The 18,468-nt window shown below is 39.3% G+C and overlaps 1 protein-coding gene across 1 annotated transcript in view; it reads left to right on the top strand.

The window, feature by feature from the left end:
- Positions 1-417: 417 nt before the first annotated feature.
- Positions 418-18,468, top strand: part of LOC117823316 (CUB and sushi domain-containing protein 3-like) — a 161,969-nt gene continuing 143,918 nt past the window's right edge. Inside the window, exons 1-7 of the mRNA XM_034698464.1 lie at positions 418-484; positions 2,796-3,042; positions 11,189-11,301; positions 12,559-12,636; positions 14,115-14,202; positions 14,881-15,005; positions 15,477-15,598. Of these exons, the coding sequence (XP_034554355.1) occupies positions 469-484; positions 2,796-3,042; positions 11,189-11,301; positions 12,559-12,636; positions 14,115-14,202; positions 14,881-15,005; positions 15,477-15,598 (789 nt within the window). The 5' untranslated portion in view covers positions 418-468. The remainder of the gene's footprint in view (positions 485-2,795; positions 3,043-11,188; positions 11,302-12,558; positions 12,637-14,114; positions 14,203-14,880; positions 15,006-15,476; positions 15,599-18,468) is intronic.

Here is an 18,468-nt window from a genome sequence, read left to right as displayed (position 1 = left end):
AGAAAGGGCTGCCACATGAGAGCTTAAGGCCCACTCTGTATTCTGAGTCAAACGAGTCCACTCTGTTGCAGATGTAACAGGTTTGAATATCTGATGTAAGTGAGCTTAGTTTAGATTGCAGATTAAGCTGTCAGTAATTTGTGACACTTTTGTACTTTTTTAAACTTTTATGTCAGTGAAATAGTCATTTTGTTGCTATTTGTTTTTGTTTGTGGTCACTTGTTACCACACTGATTCATGCTTACACAACAGACGTTGTTTAATGTCTCCTTATGGTCAAATCATTTTTCTGTTCCATTTAGCAGGAACACTTCCAGAGAACAACTCTGTTATCTGGTCTGCCTGACAATCGCTGAGACTCTCCGATGTGCAGGACCAACTGAAAACAGTGTAAAGTGCATTATCTGTTTCACTGAGGTCGTTTGTCTTTGGAGAGGAATCCCGTTGGTTGTGTCAGCCTAAGCAGCTATGGGACAGAGAGAAAGTGAGATCCCTATTTTGAAGAACATTATGTGCCCAAATTATGGGAACGTATGAGTGGCTCTATACATCGTCATATGAAATAATGAAAAGGTTTGGCAATGTCAATTGAATGTTTGTATGTCTCTTTATGACAGTTTTAGACTTCAAGGTTGGATTTTTTCTGTTTTAAAAAATTGGTTAACCAAAGAGGATCCTTACATCTTAGACGTAACTCACAAGTTTGATTTCCCTCCATTTCCCTCCAACACAGCTGTGAAGGACCAAGGTCATGGCCATAGTGTGTAAAGAGTCAACAAAGAGAATGATTTGCTTGACGGCTAAGGGAATATATGTATATAAAAGAGGAGCACAATACAAAGACAAAGAGAGCTGACAGGATTTATAGTAATCAAAGGATGGTGTCACAGTGTAGTAGAATGAAGAGTTGTTTTAATCCTCATAAATCATTATAAATAGTTCAGCTCAGACTTGATAGCAAAAAGACTTGTAACACATTGATTGTCGGATCCATTTGACCTGAAAACCTGAAATTCCATTTTAGACATTCCTGACATTTCTCTGACATTTCATATTTCCCTTCCCTTTATTCATTTCCGTCTTTCTCTGTCACTCTGTTTTGTATGTTGGGCTTTTGTTTTTTATCTCAAACTGTCTCTTTCATTTCCACTTATTTTTTTTTCTGTTTTTCCATCTCTCCTCCTATACCTGCCCTCTCTTGTTATCCACCACTCCTCTACCTCTTCATTCTTGTTCTCTTTGCCACGAGGACTCTTTGTGGTGGCCTCCTGTCTGTCATCAAAGTTAGAAATTGATATGGCTCCTTTGGTTAGACTCTGAGCACTTTAATATCCATTTAATTTCAGCCTATAGCCAATTACCCTACAAATCTGCTGGGCACTCTTTGAAATGTCATCTTAAATGCAATGAGGGGATGTACAACTTGTCACTCAGGGTAGGAGTTACATAGAGAGTATGATGATTTAAAGTGGAAACATATCATGACTCCATGTGCTTTTTTGTTACAAGACTGCAGGCACTCAACAAATGAACGCCTACCCTTGGTGTTGTTTTCAAATGAGAGTCTGCCCCAGATATGAGTCATATATGTGCGAACATCATTGATGTCTCAGACAGTATCAATGCCATCTCCACCCTTCCTATAAATACTTTGATCAATTGCTGTGCTCCAGTTAATGTGTCAAAGGACATGGATCAAGCTTAATAGCTGCTCCTGCTCTCCCATCTTCTCCCCTTTTTTCTTTATCTTCTTTTGAATTTCATACATTCGCTTCCTTGTTCCTTGACCAATTGAGTAATGCAGCATACAGGAATGTTCCATGGCTGGCAGCTCTGACAGCTCAGAGAGCAACGCTGAGCCATCAAAGGTTTCAGCTGGCACAGCTGAGTGTCACATAGTAGTCTTAAATGATGTGAAAACTGTGAAAGCCCTGCCATCATTAGAATTCTTTAGGGAGAAAAAACAGATACAGGGATGGAGGGGAGGCTGGTGAGTAATAGTGGAAAGATCTGAGAGAGCTAGAAGGAAAGAGATAGAGTGAGAGGTAGATAGATAAAGAGATATGAGAAAAAGTGTGTGTGTGGGAGTGTGTGTGTTTGTGTTGGGGGGGTAAAAGGGGAAAAGCGACGTGAAGTGAAAGAGAGCAAGCCACTGTTATGGCGGAGTGCATTAACATTCAGCAGAGGTGCCAAGCTCCCCACATTGGAGAAAAATATACAATTTCACAGCATTTTAAGCCCTGTTTATCATTATTTGTTTGTTTCCTGGAACATGAGGGGGCTCCGAGGACACAATGATGAATTACTGACTCTTGGGCAAAGGGGAGAGACAAGATGGAGGAGAAAGCACAAATAAGATTGCGAGGACTTTTCCTCCCCACACAGAAACCGCACAGAAAAACTGTGACAGAGTAAAAACACATTAAATTGCCCGATACCTCTGCCCATTGTCACTAATGCGGACGCTTCGTGATAAATGTGAGTAAAAAGAAAACTCATCTTTTATTTTACATTTAATATTATTAGCCAACCAATTATTGAGTCAGTATGAGCTTTATATGCTGGCTTCACAACCTATGAAGGTGTGAGAAACAAACAATATAATGTGTTAATGTGGCCTGTGCAGTTTCATCACCAATTTTCATGGCTGGTTCCTCTCAGTTTGATTTATCTGAGAGGATGAGAACAGGTGTTCCATGTCTGAATCCACAGTTTTTACCCATGTTAAACTTTTAGTAATAGCTCTTAAATAACCCAGAAACCTCTGCCCCCCACTCCTCTTTTTTGACTGACAGCGGAGGACACGTGTGGTGGCACCCTGAGGGGATCCAGTGGGCTCATCTCCAGCTTCGATTTCCCCAGCGGCGACTCCCCTGGAGCAGGAGGAGGTGGAGGTGCTGGAGGTCTGGGCACCAATGGGGAGTGTAAGTGGACAATCCTGGCAGACCCAGGCGACACCATCTCTCTGGTTTTCACCGAATTTCAGATGGAGGAGAAGTCCGATTATCTGGAAGTGGAGGGATCTGAGCCGCCAACCATCTGGTGAGTTAAGCTTTGAGGAGTATTGTGAGTGTATAGTGCTTGTATTTTATCAGATGAGCATTATAACAGGGACAGGTGTTTCTGTTTGTGTTTATGTACATGTGCTGTGGTGTTGACAAGGTTTTAGAGGATGCTGTTGGAGAATTGTGGTACATGAGGTTGTATTTGTGAGAATCCATGTTCTGTTTTCCTGAGTGTTTTTAGCCAAGTGTTGGCTGAAGGAGGATGACATATTTCACATTTTCACAAGAAAATCACTTCTAATAGTACGACACTGTTTTTATATGGGCTGCTAAAAATGTTTGCCATGACATTTTAAAAGACACCAGCATGTTGATATTTAATGTGTTTTCTCTGTACTGATTAAAAGGCTTCTTCTTTGATCAACTAAAAACACTTCATGAGTGGAAGAACTTATGAAACAGATGTCGGAGCTGTTTATGCTCAAAAAGGACAATTACAAAAAGGAAACAGGAGGGTTGTAGTGATGGTATTAAGTAATTATAATAAAAGAACAGCAGTCATATAACATATGATCTTTGAAAGAATTCATCCATCTACCCATTCATGTATTTATTTTTTAAAACAATAACAACAACAGCTCTTGGGCTTTGTCAACCAGGGAAATGCAAACATAAGTTTTGAGTCTAGATATAAGATTTGAAGAAAGCTGCTATACAGAGTCTGCAGCTCTAAGTTTATTCCAAAGAGAAGTTAGGACTTGATAAGACAGCGCTGCATCGCCTCGGGATTTCTTCTTGGCTTTTAGGACAACAAAGAGGCTTGCCTGCTGAGATCTTAAAGTATGCAAAAGAACAAAGGTTTGGTATACGGTTCAGCACAACCATGTAACATTTTGTGGGAGTTGCACTTTAAATTCAGTGTCCATATTTGAAACTTACAGAAAGTGCCAGCTGACTGGCATGTAAATGTACCTTAGAAATGTAATTTCATGGACAGTTGTGTGCAGAAAATGTTTTAAATATGCCCTGTAGTTCTGGATGAATTACATCAATTCACAGAGAGAGAGCACAGGATTCCCTGTTGCAGAATTTAAATTAAAGTGCACAAATCCTTGACAGAGTTTTCTTTGTTTTTCCTTTCTCCCCTTTCTTTTATTTTTAAAAAACTCTGGTTTATGGCTCTCTGTGTGGGCTTGATGTAGAAGTCACTCCAAACTGAAACAAGGAAATATGAAATGGGTTTGAACTCCCACCTTGGGGCCAAGGTTATCTATCTCTTCAGTGTCCACGGTGAATGGGAGAATCTGCCAGGTTTACGCGATCCTGCCGGGCATTAATTATAATTGGTTGGAAGAGGCTCTAATCAATCACAGAGCTACGAGCTGTGTTGTCCCTGAGAGTTGTCAGAGGGAGAGAGAGGCAGACACTGTGTCGCTGAGAGACAGGGAGAGTCAAAAGGAGAGGGGCTCTGAGTGTGGTGATGACTGCTAAGTATCGTATGTTGACGTAACTAAAGAGAGCGTGACAGAGAGCTCATATGGATGACACTGATTTGTTTTGACAGACCATCAGGTAGCCCTCCTGTTTTACGTAGAAAAGAAATGCCTCTCTGTTTTAATATCTCAGAGCCCCAAGTGGCAAGTGCTCTATGTAATCTTGTGTCTGTTGCTTTTAGCAATTTAAAGGAACATTTTGTAGAAATGGTAACATTTAGAGATATCTAGCAGTCAGATTCCAATTGAAATGCTGCCTCGCTCAGCCCTCCCGTCAGTGGATTGATGGTGGCCTTTGAGGACAAAAGGCATCAAAATGTCCATCAATACAAAGTATTATGCACACAAACACCCACTCTCTTCTTCTTCATCTTCCAACTAACTGATGCATTTCACACTGCCACTAAATTAAATGCATTTTTTACTAGTTTGTCTGTTCAGTGCCACTGATGACACATAATGGTACAAGATGACAGCCTCTGTGGAAGGGGTTACAGTCCTATGTAGTCATTACTTCCATTTACCTCAATTAAATAATGTACATTTTTCAAACTGTGATGAGTAGGGATGTGTGCGTCTGGTTGACTACACAATAAAATGTCATCATCATTGCTAGTGGACACTAGGATTATTAGTCAGTTAAGAAAGGGATTTATGTTTGTATTATTGGAGTCCTATTGTGTTCGAATTGTAAGGCAGCCACCCACCATGGCCGGAGATATATGTTTGGTTGATGATGCTACTACAGGTTGTGAAGAATCACAGGTGGCTCGGTTTGCTTTGTTTTGACTTAGAAAATAGAGATAAAGTTGTATGACGGCTGATCTGGTTAACCCAACTAGAGAGATGCGTAACAAACACTGGCATGTGGATGTGGACCTGCAGGGAGGACTGAAGGCTAGTTTTGCTAGCTCTGCTAACATAAGCCACAATCAGCAACATGTAAACATTGATTACCAGCAGACACAGTGATCCTGTGTGAATCCGTGTTGAATAAATAGTTTGATCTTGCATTAAAGCTGGGCTTGGTAGTCAGATTTAGATACACTTTTTGTTGTTAAAATGATCTTTATGTCCCGATGGCAATCAATACATATTGTGATCTTAAAAAAGAGGGGAAAAGAGTTGCGAATGGTCGTGAATCAGCGGCGCTCTGCATGTGAGCGGGGGCTTCGTTTTGGAGGAGCTCTGAAGGGAGGGGGGAGGAGTTAGACGTCCTGAGGAAATGCTACATTCAAATTAATGCTAGTTTTCCGTGACTACCAATCCTAGCTTTAAGACTAGATGGACATTTAGAATTTTTACTTGTGTTTTAACAAATAACAAATTAGTTGCTTTAGAATATCCCTAGTGACAAGTTAATTCATGGACATGTCTTTAATTCCTTAATTTGATGACACAGTTGATCAATAGTAGGTCCAAATGTTCCTTTTATCACCTGTAACATGAAACATTATACAAATAACAAATGATATGCATGGCTGATTGCATTTAGGCAAAGTAAATCCTCTTTTCAAGACAGAAACACTAACTAATGACTATTCTATTAAATCACCAAATCCGACATGCATTTTACATATTTTATACAGTTACAGATTACTCTATTGCCTTCATCTAAAGACATACTTTTGTTTTTTAGGTCATGGAGTGAGTTTTTTTTTTACAATAAAAAATATTAATTGGAATATATAGTGCATCTGTAGCCCCTGAGAGTGAAGCGACATATTCAGCTTTTACAGCCCAGTGTCCGAAAGAGGTCAGAAAGAAACAAACTGTGTTTATTCATCAGCCAGAGCAGTTTAACAAGCAGCCCCTTTAGTTTTGGGAGTTTTACTTGTTTGTGCGGTGAGCGGTCACCATGCTTCACTTGAGTGCTTTGAAACTCCGCGATGATGTTATTTTATGTCACCAAATGTCACAGGCTGTCAAGCAGAGTTCTCGTTTTAAGCCCTACAATCCAACTGGGACCCAGTGAGCTTGAGTGCATTGGGGCCAGAATATTAGAGAGATGCCTTCAACTGGGCCAGGTAAACAAACAGACAAGCAAACAAACACGATTCAAAGCGAGCAATTCTCCCATGCCCGTAAAATTCAGTGCTCTTGCCTTCTCTATTTTTATGAGTGTCTCTGACGGCGTACAAGGCCATTGGTGGGCTAGACTTTGAAGCATCCTAACACACAGCACCAGCTGCAGGCAGAGACAGGCAAACTGTCAATTTACCCCTGAGGTTTAGAGCTGCGTAACGATGATTGACAGCCTGGCACCCCCAAGTCAGCCAGATTTAGCATCTCTACTTTGCCTCTTTCAGGCAAATAGTACTCAAGCTTGACCCAACTTAACTTCTCTATCCTCTGTCAACCTTTGATATTGCAGGTTTTCAGGGAGTGATAACATGAGTGAAAAATAAATGTATGCCACAAGTTATTTACAAATTAAGATGCTTTGCTCCCCAACAGTGATCACCATCTGTGCTGAAGAATAAGAGTTGAAAATTAAGAAGCAGCAGTGTTTGCAGAAATTGATTCTTAACATAATGAATAAGGTCAAAACATATATTTCAACTTGACGGGAATACTAATTATATTTAATTTGCTCTGACATGTGCAATAGGTGTAATATAAAATGAAAAATGGAGCAACCTGCCCAATGTGCCAGCCTATTTCCTGAAGTGTATGATAGATGTTTGATTGTAATAAAAAACAATTCCTGAAACTTGAAAGTATATAAAGTCCAAGACTGTAGGCCAAAAAATGTATTTCTGACACCTCTTAGCAGCTTTTATCCTTTTATCAATTGAGGATTTCTATCAGATCTCCGCAAATGAGTTTATTGATTCCATCATTGTCACGCTCTGGAAGGTTGATGTGCAGCTACACATCAATCACCATGAAAATAGACCAAAAAAAAAACTGTTTCCTTTGACAAATGCCGACATTGGAGTCTGGCTAGACTGAGGAAAACAGTTCTTTGATATTCCTCTGACCTTTAATGTAATTGTACAGGCCTGTTCACAAAGGGCAAAAACAACAAGCTGTAGATTACACATCACTCATTAAGTATTTCAAGTATAGACTGAGAACATAAACCTGAAAGGCTCTGCAGACATTGCATACTCTTGTGGTTTATAAACAATGAAAACTGATCAGAAAATATTCTGTTACTTCTTTTGTATCTTTCTCTCCTACTCACTGTTTTTTCTACCTTCATCCTCTGAAGTCTTTGCAGATTTTGCTGTTTTCCTGCTCTAACATCGACACCGTTTTCTGGTAACATGCCAAAAACTCCTAGTCTTCAAAGTACATTACTAATTCACCAAGTAGTCTGCAGGTATACAACATGGAGCTGTAAATATGAACCATCCTATTCCAACGGAGTGGCTCAATGGTTGTCAGGGGAACATTACAATATTCAAAGCAAATTTAGAGCCAGAGGTGCCCTGCAGCTAAATGACCAACTTTGGTTAAATTACCATGTGTATTAGATTCACTTTCTTCTTCGTGGGATTTGTTATCGATCGTCTAACCCATCAAAATGCTTCCAGAAGCTTTCCTCCTTTGCAGTCTGACTGGGAAGAATCCGATCCGTTTAATTGAAGGACTGTGAATCGGCAATTGACCCAGGTATTCCACTGGGGTAAATAATGTAAGGAGCTACAAGGTCTACAGTAACTAGCTCACTTTCCTCTGAAGCACATCCACTGACAACTGGCACCAAGCTGTATGAGATCATATTCTCAGCAGTCCCTGATGAGGGAGTGAGCAATGGCTTCTTCTGCATCGCATAAAATATTTTTTACGATTACTCTCTTTTGTCAGATTTTATAGAATATGTGTGGGAGGAAAAGACACACCACCTTGCCTTATCTTTTGTGACAAATCTGAATTGGTGGCTCAATGTCTGCAGTGAACCTAGGTATAACCTCGTCTGTAAAATTAAGTAGAAACACAAGAGATTTAGACTTAAAGCTTTGGCCTCAAGGCCACATTTGGCCACAGCACCTGCACACTGGGACTCGTTACGCTGGTATTTTGATGAGATTCCTGTGAACCCTTCAACCCCTTAGCCTATCAAATTAAGCCAGTTATACTCAGAGATTTCACAGGAGCTTACTGATGACCCTCACAGACCAATGTCAGAATTTACCATTAATCCATGAGTGTCCAAAAATGCAGGATATGAAGCATTCTGAAACATGGATTAAACCAAGCACATAAAAACAATGCACTCCTGCCCAAAAGTAATCTCTGAAAAGCCACATTTTATTTCTATGAAGGCACAAATAGACTGCCTGAGTGAGTCTGCAGAGATAGAATGGCAGTGAGGAATCCTTTTTTCCAATTGGACTTTCTCATGTTTTGTCAACCAATATGCAGTGGAGGAGATACAATAACAAAACACTAGACAGCACTCACTTGTTCTTATCTGTTTTAAGGAGACTGGGCAGCCCACTTTCTGCAAGTAAATTATTTGTTCTTATGACAGTTGCATTGCGGAGAAGGAGTGACAAGCATAGAGGATTTGTGAAGTAGCGCTGAATTATTTTGCATAACCATTTGGCCGCTGTTTAACATTCAATCACACGATAGACACAAAAGAACAACGTGAGAACCAAAGTATACCAGGAATGAGAAACCACTGGTCACTTTCTGTTATTAGTGACGGAACACCTTTTCTACAGACTGCTAATTTACACACAACATTAAATATCTTCATCAGGGAAAGCAAAATGATATTTCTACATGCAAGTCATCAATTTACCAGCTCAAATCAGATGTTGTACGTCTCCCTTCTGTCGGCTTTCAGCCTATGAGCACATTTTTGTTTTCCTCTGAGCATCTGCTCTCACTGGGAGTGCAGCAGCTGGAGGGAGCGGTGAGGGAGTGTATTTCTTCTGTGCAAACCAGGCATATCCAAAATGAAACCATAAGACATTACATATTTTTCACTTTGTACTTTCATTGCTTTATGTAGCAGGGAGGTTTTAGCTAGCAGACTGCTCTTCGATAGATTAATAGAATGGTTTACCGCTCGTAGATACAAATGTTCCCATTGCAGTAAGTCCTCTGTAAGGTGTCATTAAGCCTTTATTTACTGCTGATTGCAGATCATGTTTCACTTCCCCCTGCCATGCTTTCCTGTTCTGACAACAGTATATTCACCACCGCTGGTCTTAAATTTGCAACATCACTCCTGTGCTGCCAGGAGCATCCGAACAACTTCTGGACCGATGCTGCTTTATTGTCACAATCTATTTTCTCTTAGACTTCTTGCAGAATTCTAGCAGATAATTTGCAGCATCCTCTTCAAGAAACATGGAGACACTTTCCTCTAAATAGTTCAGCTAACTGACGGCTGCTCTTTTTCATTCTTCTCGTAAATTGGTGTCATTAGCATTTTATCAATGACACAAGGAGAGAAAGGTCAACTTTTGTGTGAAAATCAATTACCTTTTAACTCTCCTCTACAAGCTGCCTTCATCTCCCCTTGTGATGGATAATTTGGATTAGAAATATCAGTATTTAAAAATCCCATTTATTTTGTCAATAGGCTGAAAAGTGAAATGTGCAACAGCATATAATCTTTCTGACAGATGTACTGTTCTATGTGCATCTACCTTGATAATTTTAACATTTACACAGCAGGAAACAGTGGTGTAATCAGAATAAGGAGAAATCAAATGTCAAGTAGAGTTACAAATTAATTTCTTATATATGAAATATCAAACAAGGGAAAAAAGTCCCCCTCTCCTCTTTGCTTTTTCTCATCCCTCTTTTCCTGTCTCTTCCTCTTTCTCTCAATGCCACTTTCATTTTTTCCATTTAGCTTTTGACTGCCCGCCCCTTAGGTGGCTCCATGGTAAATGCCAAAGAAATTACTCACAAAACAAACCTTAAACATGACTGCACACACATGAGCACACACAAAATCACAGACATGACCTACGATACACAGACAAAAATAACAAGTTAGAACATTTTTTTTCCACTGAGCTTAAGCGGGCACATCAGGCTCGGCTGCACAGCGTCGTCTTTCAGCTTGTCCCAAGACTCTGTTTAAAAGCTAGAATGGCATTGCTATTGACTGTGGTGTGACAAGGCAAGGTGCAGGGATTGCAAGGCGATAGAATAAAGCCTGAACTGGTCAGCCAGACAAATGAGAAGGCCCCTGGCAGCTTTAAATCTCCATGATTACAGAAGATCCCTCATGCTTCGGCCACGCATTGAATAAAACTTCTGATCAAAAACAAAGACACCAACAGTTTGATGGATGTAGTCAGAACACTCAGAGACTCCTGCAGTCACAGAGGCAAGTTTTAACAAAGACAACTGCACTTACCACAACACGTCCACACATTGGTAAAGCACACTTTATCTTTTCTCCGCCTGTTTGTGTTCCAATTCTTTTCCATTCACATCAAAGTAAGAAGATTTTTTAGCCTAGCTTCTAGGGCTGCTTCTCATTTAAAATAATCATTTGCTTCCCAGGCCTGACATAGTAGATGGCTGAATGGATGAATTTATTACATCCATCATCTGATAGCTAGATTATTTTCTCTGAAAAATTCTGATTCTTGTGATGTCTTAACAATTATCTCCAGGATAGGTATGCTGGTAAGCAGAAACCTATATGACTAGATATTACAAACAGATGACAAATGTTCCTCTTTATTTCTGACTGTCTTTGCTCAGGATAACAGGAATGAATATTCCAGCACCCATCATCAGCAACAAAAACTGGCTGCGGCTGCATTTTGTGACAGAGAGCAACCACCGCCACAAAGGCTTCAGGGCTCAGTATCAAGGTAAGACGTGATTACTTAATTTGCACATCGCAACAGAACTTCCCCCTCCCTACCTTTTGAACGGAAAAGGGATCATTGTAGGAATAACATACTGTAATTACAAAACATGTTTTTCATCTTTGTTAACTGAAGATTAAACAGTTTGATTAACACCCACTCTGCAGAGGGCATGAAGGCCTTTCTGCTTCAAACCATTGACTTCAAAGGGTCTTGTTAATCAAAATTTGAGAGATAAGTACTGTATATACTTTCCCCCTTATAAAACTCAGCTCTTGGAGCTGAATAATCCATTACCCTGACATTGTTCTTTGGCATGACTTTAAAAAGTCAGAGAGTGTGCTGCATATACTATAACATTGAGGCTTAAAGCCTGGCCCAAAGCCAAATATGAAACCTGCAACTTCACCATAAACATCTCAATAAAACTTTCAGTGTCATGCATGTTTGGCGACTCTCTGGCATCTAACTGACGACATTAAACCAGTTGCACTGCATTTCTTATCTGTTGCAGAGGATTGTTGAGCAGCGGTAAAGCAGTTTTTATATGCGTTTGTTATTTATGATGTAAGGGGCAGATATTTTTTTGGCAAGGACGAGCACTGAGGGTTTTTAGTATGCACTTTGCTTTTGAGCATATAACAAGCTTTGTCTGGTCACTAAATAGATTTACATCATAATTGTATTTATAACAGGTTGAATTAACAAGTTGACCTACAATTCAAGTTCAGTGGAGGGCCATTGTTGTGATGTTTTCATATTCAAATGGCCTTGTTTTGCCAGTACATCATTAATTGCTTTTGGCTATTGTGTTGATAATTCAAAATGATGACAACCTCTTGCATCACCTGGCTTTTGTGTGCAATATGGCCCCTGCTGTGTTTAATTAAACTCTGTTAACATGTAGTGTTTCAGTCCATGGACTTCTCTTTGATGCTATGCAGAATTCTCCCTACAAGCTATAACCATTAAATCTGCTAGACCAATCAATTTCCATCCACTGTTTGATATGTCTGAGTCATATGAACAAACAAACAAACAAACATGAGAAAGTAATTTAGCTTTATAGAATTGCCAGGGCAGCCCGTAGGCAGGGACTCATTTATTTTGAAAAAGGAGTTTCACCAGTAGCAATTACATTTTGATGTTCTTCCTAGGACCAGTATGATCCAGAGAAAGAAAACACTTTTACTGTATCTTCTCACATCTAATACTGTAACTTCTTTTATCTAATGAACTCTCTCTATTGCTCTCGACCAGTGAAAAGCTCTGGAGAGCTTAAATCCAGAGGGGTAAAATTATTACCAGGAAAGGACAACACTAACAAACTGTCTTTGAGTAAGTCTTTTATTTTTCTTATGCAACTATTTTCATTGTTTTTGTTTATGCAGGGCTTGCGTTCTGGGTGTTGGTTTCTTTCTTGCCTCCTTTTTTTATGCTGCATCATTCGGTGAAGGAATTAAGCTACAGTACTAGATTTTGCAGAAGTGCAGTGTCCTTTTCTTTCTAATGACCTTTATAACCTGCTGTCCCAGACTCCCTGTCCTTACAGAAAATGACCTCAGCTAGATCAGGGCTTGTTATGTATATTGCAGCAAAACATGCAAAATTTCAGAATCCCCTTGCCTCATTCTGTGCTATTTAAGCAATACATTAGAATGACTTATGTTCATGCACTGTGTGATCTACACCGAGCAGTAGTCAAGGTTGAGTGACCACTCACTTGTCAGATGATTTGTGTACACTTCAGGCTGAAGTGAATGCATTTTAATTGCTTGCGGAGCTCTGTCATTAACATAAATCTAAAACACAATTCCCTCTAACTCCACACTGTGCTAAACACTTCAGTGATAACAGGTTGTAATCTTTATTACCTCACGTGTGGTAGATTCTGCAAAGCATGGAGGCATGAATAATGCAGAGGGCTGTAATCTTTTCCACCAGACACTACTGTATATCATTTAAAAGACAAGAAGAGATGCTTCATATGCCTTGTGGATTCATTGCATATAATTGAACCCATAACTGTGTTATAACCCGGAACAATTAACTTCAAAGCTAATGAACTTCCTGAAGGAAGTCAAAGAAGAGAACAGAGGAGCATTAAAACAGAAGGGTCGTTGTGTATGTGGGGTGGATGTCTTATTGCAACCGTTAAAACAAACTTTAACAATAATTATGATGCTACATAATTAATGAATTTCATTTCTAGTGCATGCAGTCTTTAATATACAGCTTATAATGTGGAGGGGACCCGCTTCTTAAAAGTGAGAGCACAAATAAAAACTACTTTCCACCTCCAAGCCTTTACATTCCCACTGCAGTAAAGGATGCACTCATATATACAATATCTGCAGGGCCTTATCTAGTGTTTTTAAACCATTATAATACATAGAGAGTCACACTGAGCAATCATTGTAGCTCCTGAAATTGATAGTTGAAGTTCTTTAATCCTCTTAGTGCCTGTTGGACCCAGATATATATTCCCGTCTACGTTGTCTAGCACAGGTAAGAGAGTTACATTCACCCTTGGCATTCCCTTTGATATTGCAGAACGCAAATATGTATTCACAACAATGCTGCCAAATGACTGGCAGTTGAAGGTCTCTGACATTGAGAGATGAGGTCAATTTGTCTAAATATGTGATCCCTGGCATCAAACTCTGGTACCAAACAAAACTACCGAACATCCAAACAGAGAGTTTTTTTGCTATTCAAGTGCTTTTAACTGCAGTGCGTGTTTGCTGAAAGTGCGAAGCTTTGACAGTTTAAGTGTCTCTCTCATGGCACTCTTGGTCCTTCTCTCTCTTGCTCAGTGAATGAAGGAGGAATCAAACAGGTGTCTAATTACTGCCCTGACCCAGGGGAGCCGGAAAATGGCAAACGGATCGGCTCTGACTTCAGGTGAGCTTTTGCTTGAGTGACTGAGCTCAGATTAACACAAGGGAGAGTAAAGAAGAACATGCTATCCATCCAGATATCACACTGGGTTAAGTAAACAACCCATGTGCACCTGTGTAATCCAGCTCAAGGCTGATAATGTTGACATGCACAAGAATTGAAACATTGTTTCATTGCTATTAAATATTAAACATCAAACGTGTGATTTATACACCCGAGTCATGGAAAGTATTTTGCTGATATTATACAGCATAGTCTGTTTTCTTCTGCTCTGTGAAATCCACTCTGTGGTTCCTCAGAACTGAGTGTATATCTGTTTGTCCACATAAGTATATACCCTCTGTGCCTAAGATCTTTCTTGACTGAACTCCTCTGGCTTTGTTTTTTTCATGTCTAGCTTTTATAGTAACACATAATTGAGGTGTTTATTAAATCATATGTGAAAAATGAACACAGTGGGAAAGGGCATTCATGTTATTTTTAACTGGGACGCTTGAAGAATTAGGATGTACACTGAGGACGAGAGTAACTGGATGAATATATTCATTCAGTTTTACAGAGCACACTGTACCACTGTAATGAACTACACAAATGAAATAATGAATTCTTTATTTCACCAGGACTCATTTTTTGGAAATTGATTGCTTTTTCAGGAGCTAATGGTGTTTGTTATCTTCTCAGCATCGCAGCAACTGCTCAATTTACCTGTGATGAGGACCATGTGCTGCAGGGTTCCAAAACGATTACCTGCCAGCGCGTTGCCGAGGTCTTTGCTGCTTGGAGCGACCACAGACCTGTCTGCAAGGGTGAGCGAGGCTTCTAGAGAGCTAATAAAACAGTTTGATTAAGGCAGTGCCTCTGGATATGGGCTATGCAGATAGAGGAAAGTTCATTTCTGTTAATTATGTATGAAAGCCTCTGCTGCAGCACTCTGCTTTTCCAATCCAAAACAGCTCTGGATGTGTTTCTATGTTTCATAATACCTGGAGCACCTTTTATTTGATTAATGGAAATGCAGCTAATAGACCCTCTCTGTACTTGTGCAAACAATATTTTACCCTTCTGTCAAATTACAATCTAGGAGTTATTACTCTGCTGTCTTAGCATATTTATTCTGAATTGTACATTCCTACAACGGACTTCATGTTTTTTTTTGGAGATAATTTAACCTATGTATACTGTATATGAATATATATTACTTAACACGACTAAGGATATATTGAATTTTTTAGCTTCATCTTAACATCCTCAGTGTCTTCATATTCTTACTGTTGCAGTGAAAACTTGCGGGTCGAATCTTCAGGGACCCTCTGGGACTTTTACATCTCCTAACTTCCCAATCCAGTATGAGAGCAACTCCCAGTGTGTGTGGATCATAACAACCAGTGATCCAAACAAGGTAAAACAATAGATTCTGAAATTTTGTATGACTTTGTATTGTTCATGGAAAACCCACTCATAGTTATCCTTACTAATCCAAACCCTGATTCATGCTACAGTCTCCGTAGATCATACCTGTTCATATCTGCATTACAACATATAGCAAACAGTCACTGCCATAATTCCGATAGACTGTAAGTGGAGAGCAGAGGCAATATGAAGCCTAAATTACTGTTTTAACCCTCCTGTTATGTTCGTTTCTCAGGAACAGCAATACCCATAGGAAAATAAATTTAGAGAAGAGTGTTTCATTTATGTCTCCTAGGCAACAATGAGATCTGTTTGAAAGCAAAATGAGACTATAGCTTATGTCTCCTGTTTCTCATTCTTGACTTCAGAAAAAAGTTTCAAAAAGTCTCAGCTTAGTCTCCCTTTCAGTTCAAAAGGAGATCTGGTCAAAATCTGAAAGGATTCTCAGGTATTTCTCAAGTGTTGTGACTCCTTTTGAGCTCAGGTGGAGAAATCAAGGAGCTCTCTCAACTGTCTCAATCTAACCCCATCCATTTGTTTTTGTTAGACTCAGTTTTTGTGTCTCAAGTTGAGCTCAGATGGAGCAAAAAAAGAGCCTGAGCTCATCTTTTCATGAACATTTATAGTGCCCTGCAAAATTAAGATTTCAATGTAATTGTCAACAAACTTACAATTCTCATTAAAACATTTGAACCACTTGCAAGATCAGCTATTTAGATGTCAAATGATCTCTTCTTTGACTTCACAAAATGGTCCTTCCTTTACAAGTCTGTGTGGAACAAAACAACTTCACAAAGATTTAGTGGATTTGAGAGAAACTGCAAAAGATAGAGATTTCATACCAGGTACGAGAGACCATTTATTTAAAATATGGGCCGCAAAAGGGCTGACCAGATTTAGACAGGTTATTAGAATTAAAGGGGTGGATTCTTTTGGGTGCTGGTGGCCTAGTGGTCTAAACGCCCCACATACAGTCCTCGACGCAGGGGTCGTCGGTTCGATTCCCGGCCGATCGACCATTTCCTGCATGTCTTCCCCCGCTCACTACTCCCCACATTTCTTGTCTCTCTTCAGCTGTCCTGTCAAATAAAGGCAAAAAGGCCAAAAATCTATTTAAAAAAAAAAAAGAAGAAAATTTGCCATTAATGAGATCTCTCATTTAAGTCTCAAATAAGACTCATGTCATGGTCTCAACTATTTCTCCTAGTGAATTTTAGGAGAAATTAATGAGAAACCAATGAGAACAATTTGAAACTTGAATAAGGCTGAAGTGAGAATCTCAATTTTGTCTCCAGAGACTTAGAAGAGAAAGCCTTGAGCAGTAAAATTTTCCTCTGGGTAATGTTCTATTTAATTATATAAAAGTGTCAGAACCCCAAAAATCCCAATAGACATTCTTTTAATCTCATTATTAACTACATTACTAACCTTTTAAATAAATATTTAGTGCAATGGTGTTCTTTAAATCTCACAGATCACAGTTCAATGAGGATAACTCACTCGTTTTTTATGAAAATTCATGTTAAACCTTTTTTTAATGTACATTTGAAAGACCTAAATAAAAATACAGTAGTTTTACATTACTTAGATTTTTGTTTATTTTCCTTTTTATGAACAATTTATTTTTAGATTTTTGAACTTTGAAATGGGTCAACATAACAGGAGGGTTAAAGGAAAAATAGTTACCTGACTTAAAAAAAAAGAAAAAAGTGTTGCATTAATTTACCCCAAATTAATCAGGTATGGATTACTTGAAAACCTCAGTGTTGTACATTTGAAACTTCCTGCCTGTGGAGTGGAGCATTCTCCTTCTGACGATGTGTTTATGCATACATCTATTTTCCAAGGGCTTCCCAAGGTGACAAAAGGTTACATAGAATATGCATATGTTTTGAGCTGAATCCATTGTTACTGTCCCTCATTAATGTACAGAGCTGCAGTGTATCGCATTTCAGTTCTCTCTGGACTACCAATTTGACCTCGCTGTTGGAACACAACGATTTGCTTCAATTCATCTCGGTTAGCAGAAATGGAGAGAAATAATGATTGAATGAGACCAGCTTGTCCCCAAAGTGAAGAGGTCAAAGCTGTTTTCCTAATGGTCATTACTGCTCCCCTACATTAATTCAGACTCTCTATTGGTATTCCAGTAAGTCATACACACTGGGGTGTCAACTCACAAGGACTGGCAAGTGCCATGGCTTTGTGCTGCCATGCCCTCTCATAGACAAACAAACCAGAGCTGGCACTGAAACTTGGTCCATTAGTGATATTATGGTAATTATGCGTGCCTTGTAATGAAGCTGTTATACATGAATGTTTGCACGCATTGTCCTCCCAATGGCTAGAGAAAATGGATGCTGAAGAAGAGCAAGCAGCCATCATATGTTTGTCATCAACAAATTTGTTACTCTGTCATTACAATGTCCTTTTATTTCTCAATAATCCATGTAGACAAAGTGTAGGCTGGGATAATGTGCCTGTTGTGTGTACTGTCTCTGTAGTGGACTCAAATTTACACGATTATTATTAGTGTAAGCTGCTGTTGCCAATTTCATCAGTGGATGTCATGTTAACTAAAGTTATGTTCACTTGTTTCGGGAGAGAAGAGATGATGAAATGACAGCTGACAAATACTGTATATCTCAAGGGTGAATGTGGACAGGCAATTAAAAATGTTGGACCACAAATTTGCCTTGCTGTTATCAGCTCTGAGATTTATGCTCTACAGTAATGTGAAAAGATGCTGCTGTCAGCCTCTATTTTTGCTTCGAAGGATATTGTTGTGTCCTTTGTTTGTGAAGATGTATGGCATGGACAGGCACTACATTCAAAAGCCTCAATCTCTAAAAAGTCCAA

Source organism: Notolabrus celidotus, chromosome 12 (genome assembly GCF_009762535.1).
Source record: "Notolabrus celidotus isolate fNotCel1 chromosome 12, fNotCel1.pri, whole genome shotgun sequence".
Lineage (NCBI taxonomy): Eukaryota > Metazoa > Chordata > Actinopteri > Labriformes > Labridae > Notolabrus > Notolabrus celidotus.
Note: the sequence above shows the minus strand (reverse complement) of the source record. Positions and strands in the feature narration are given on the sequence as shown.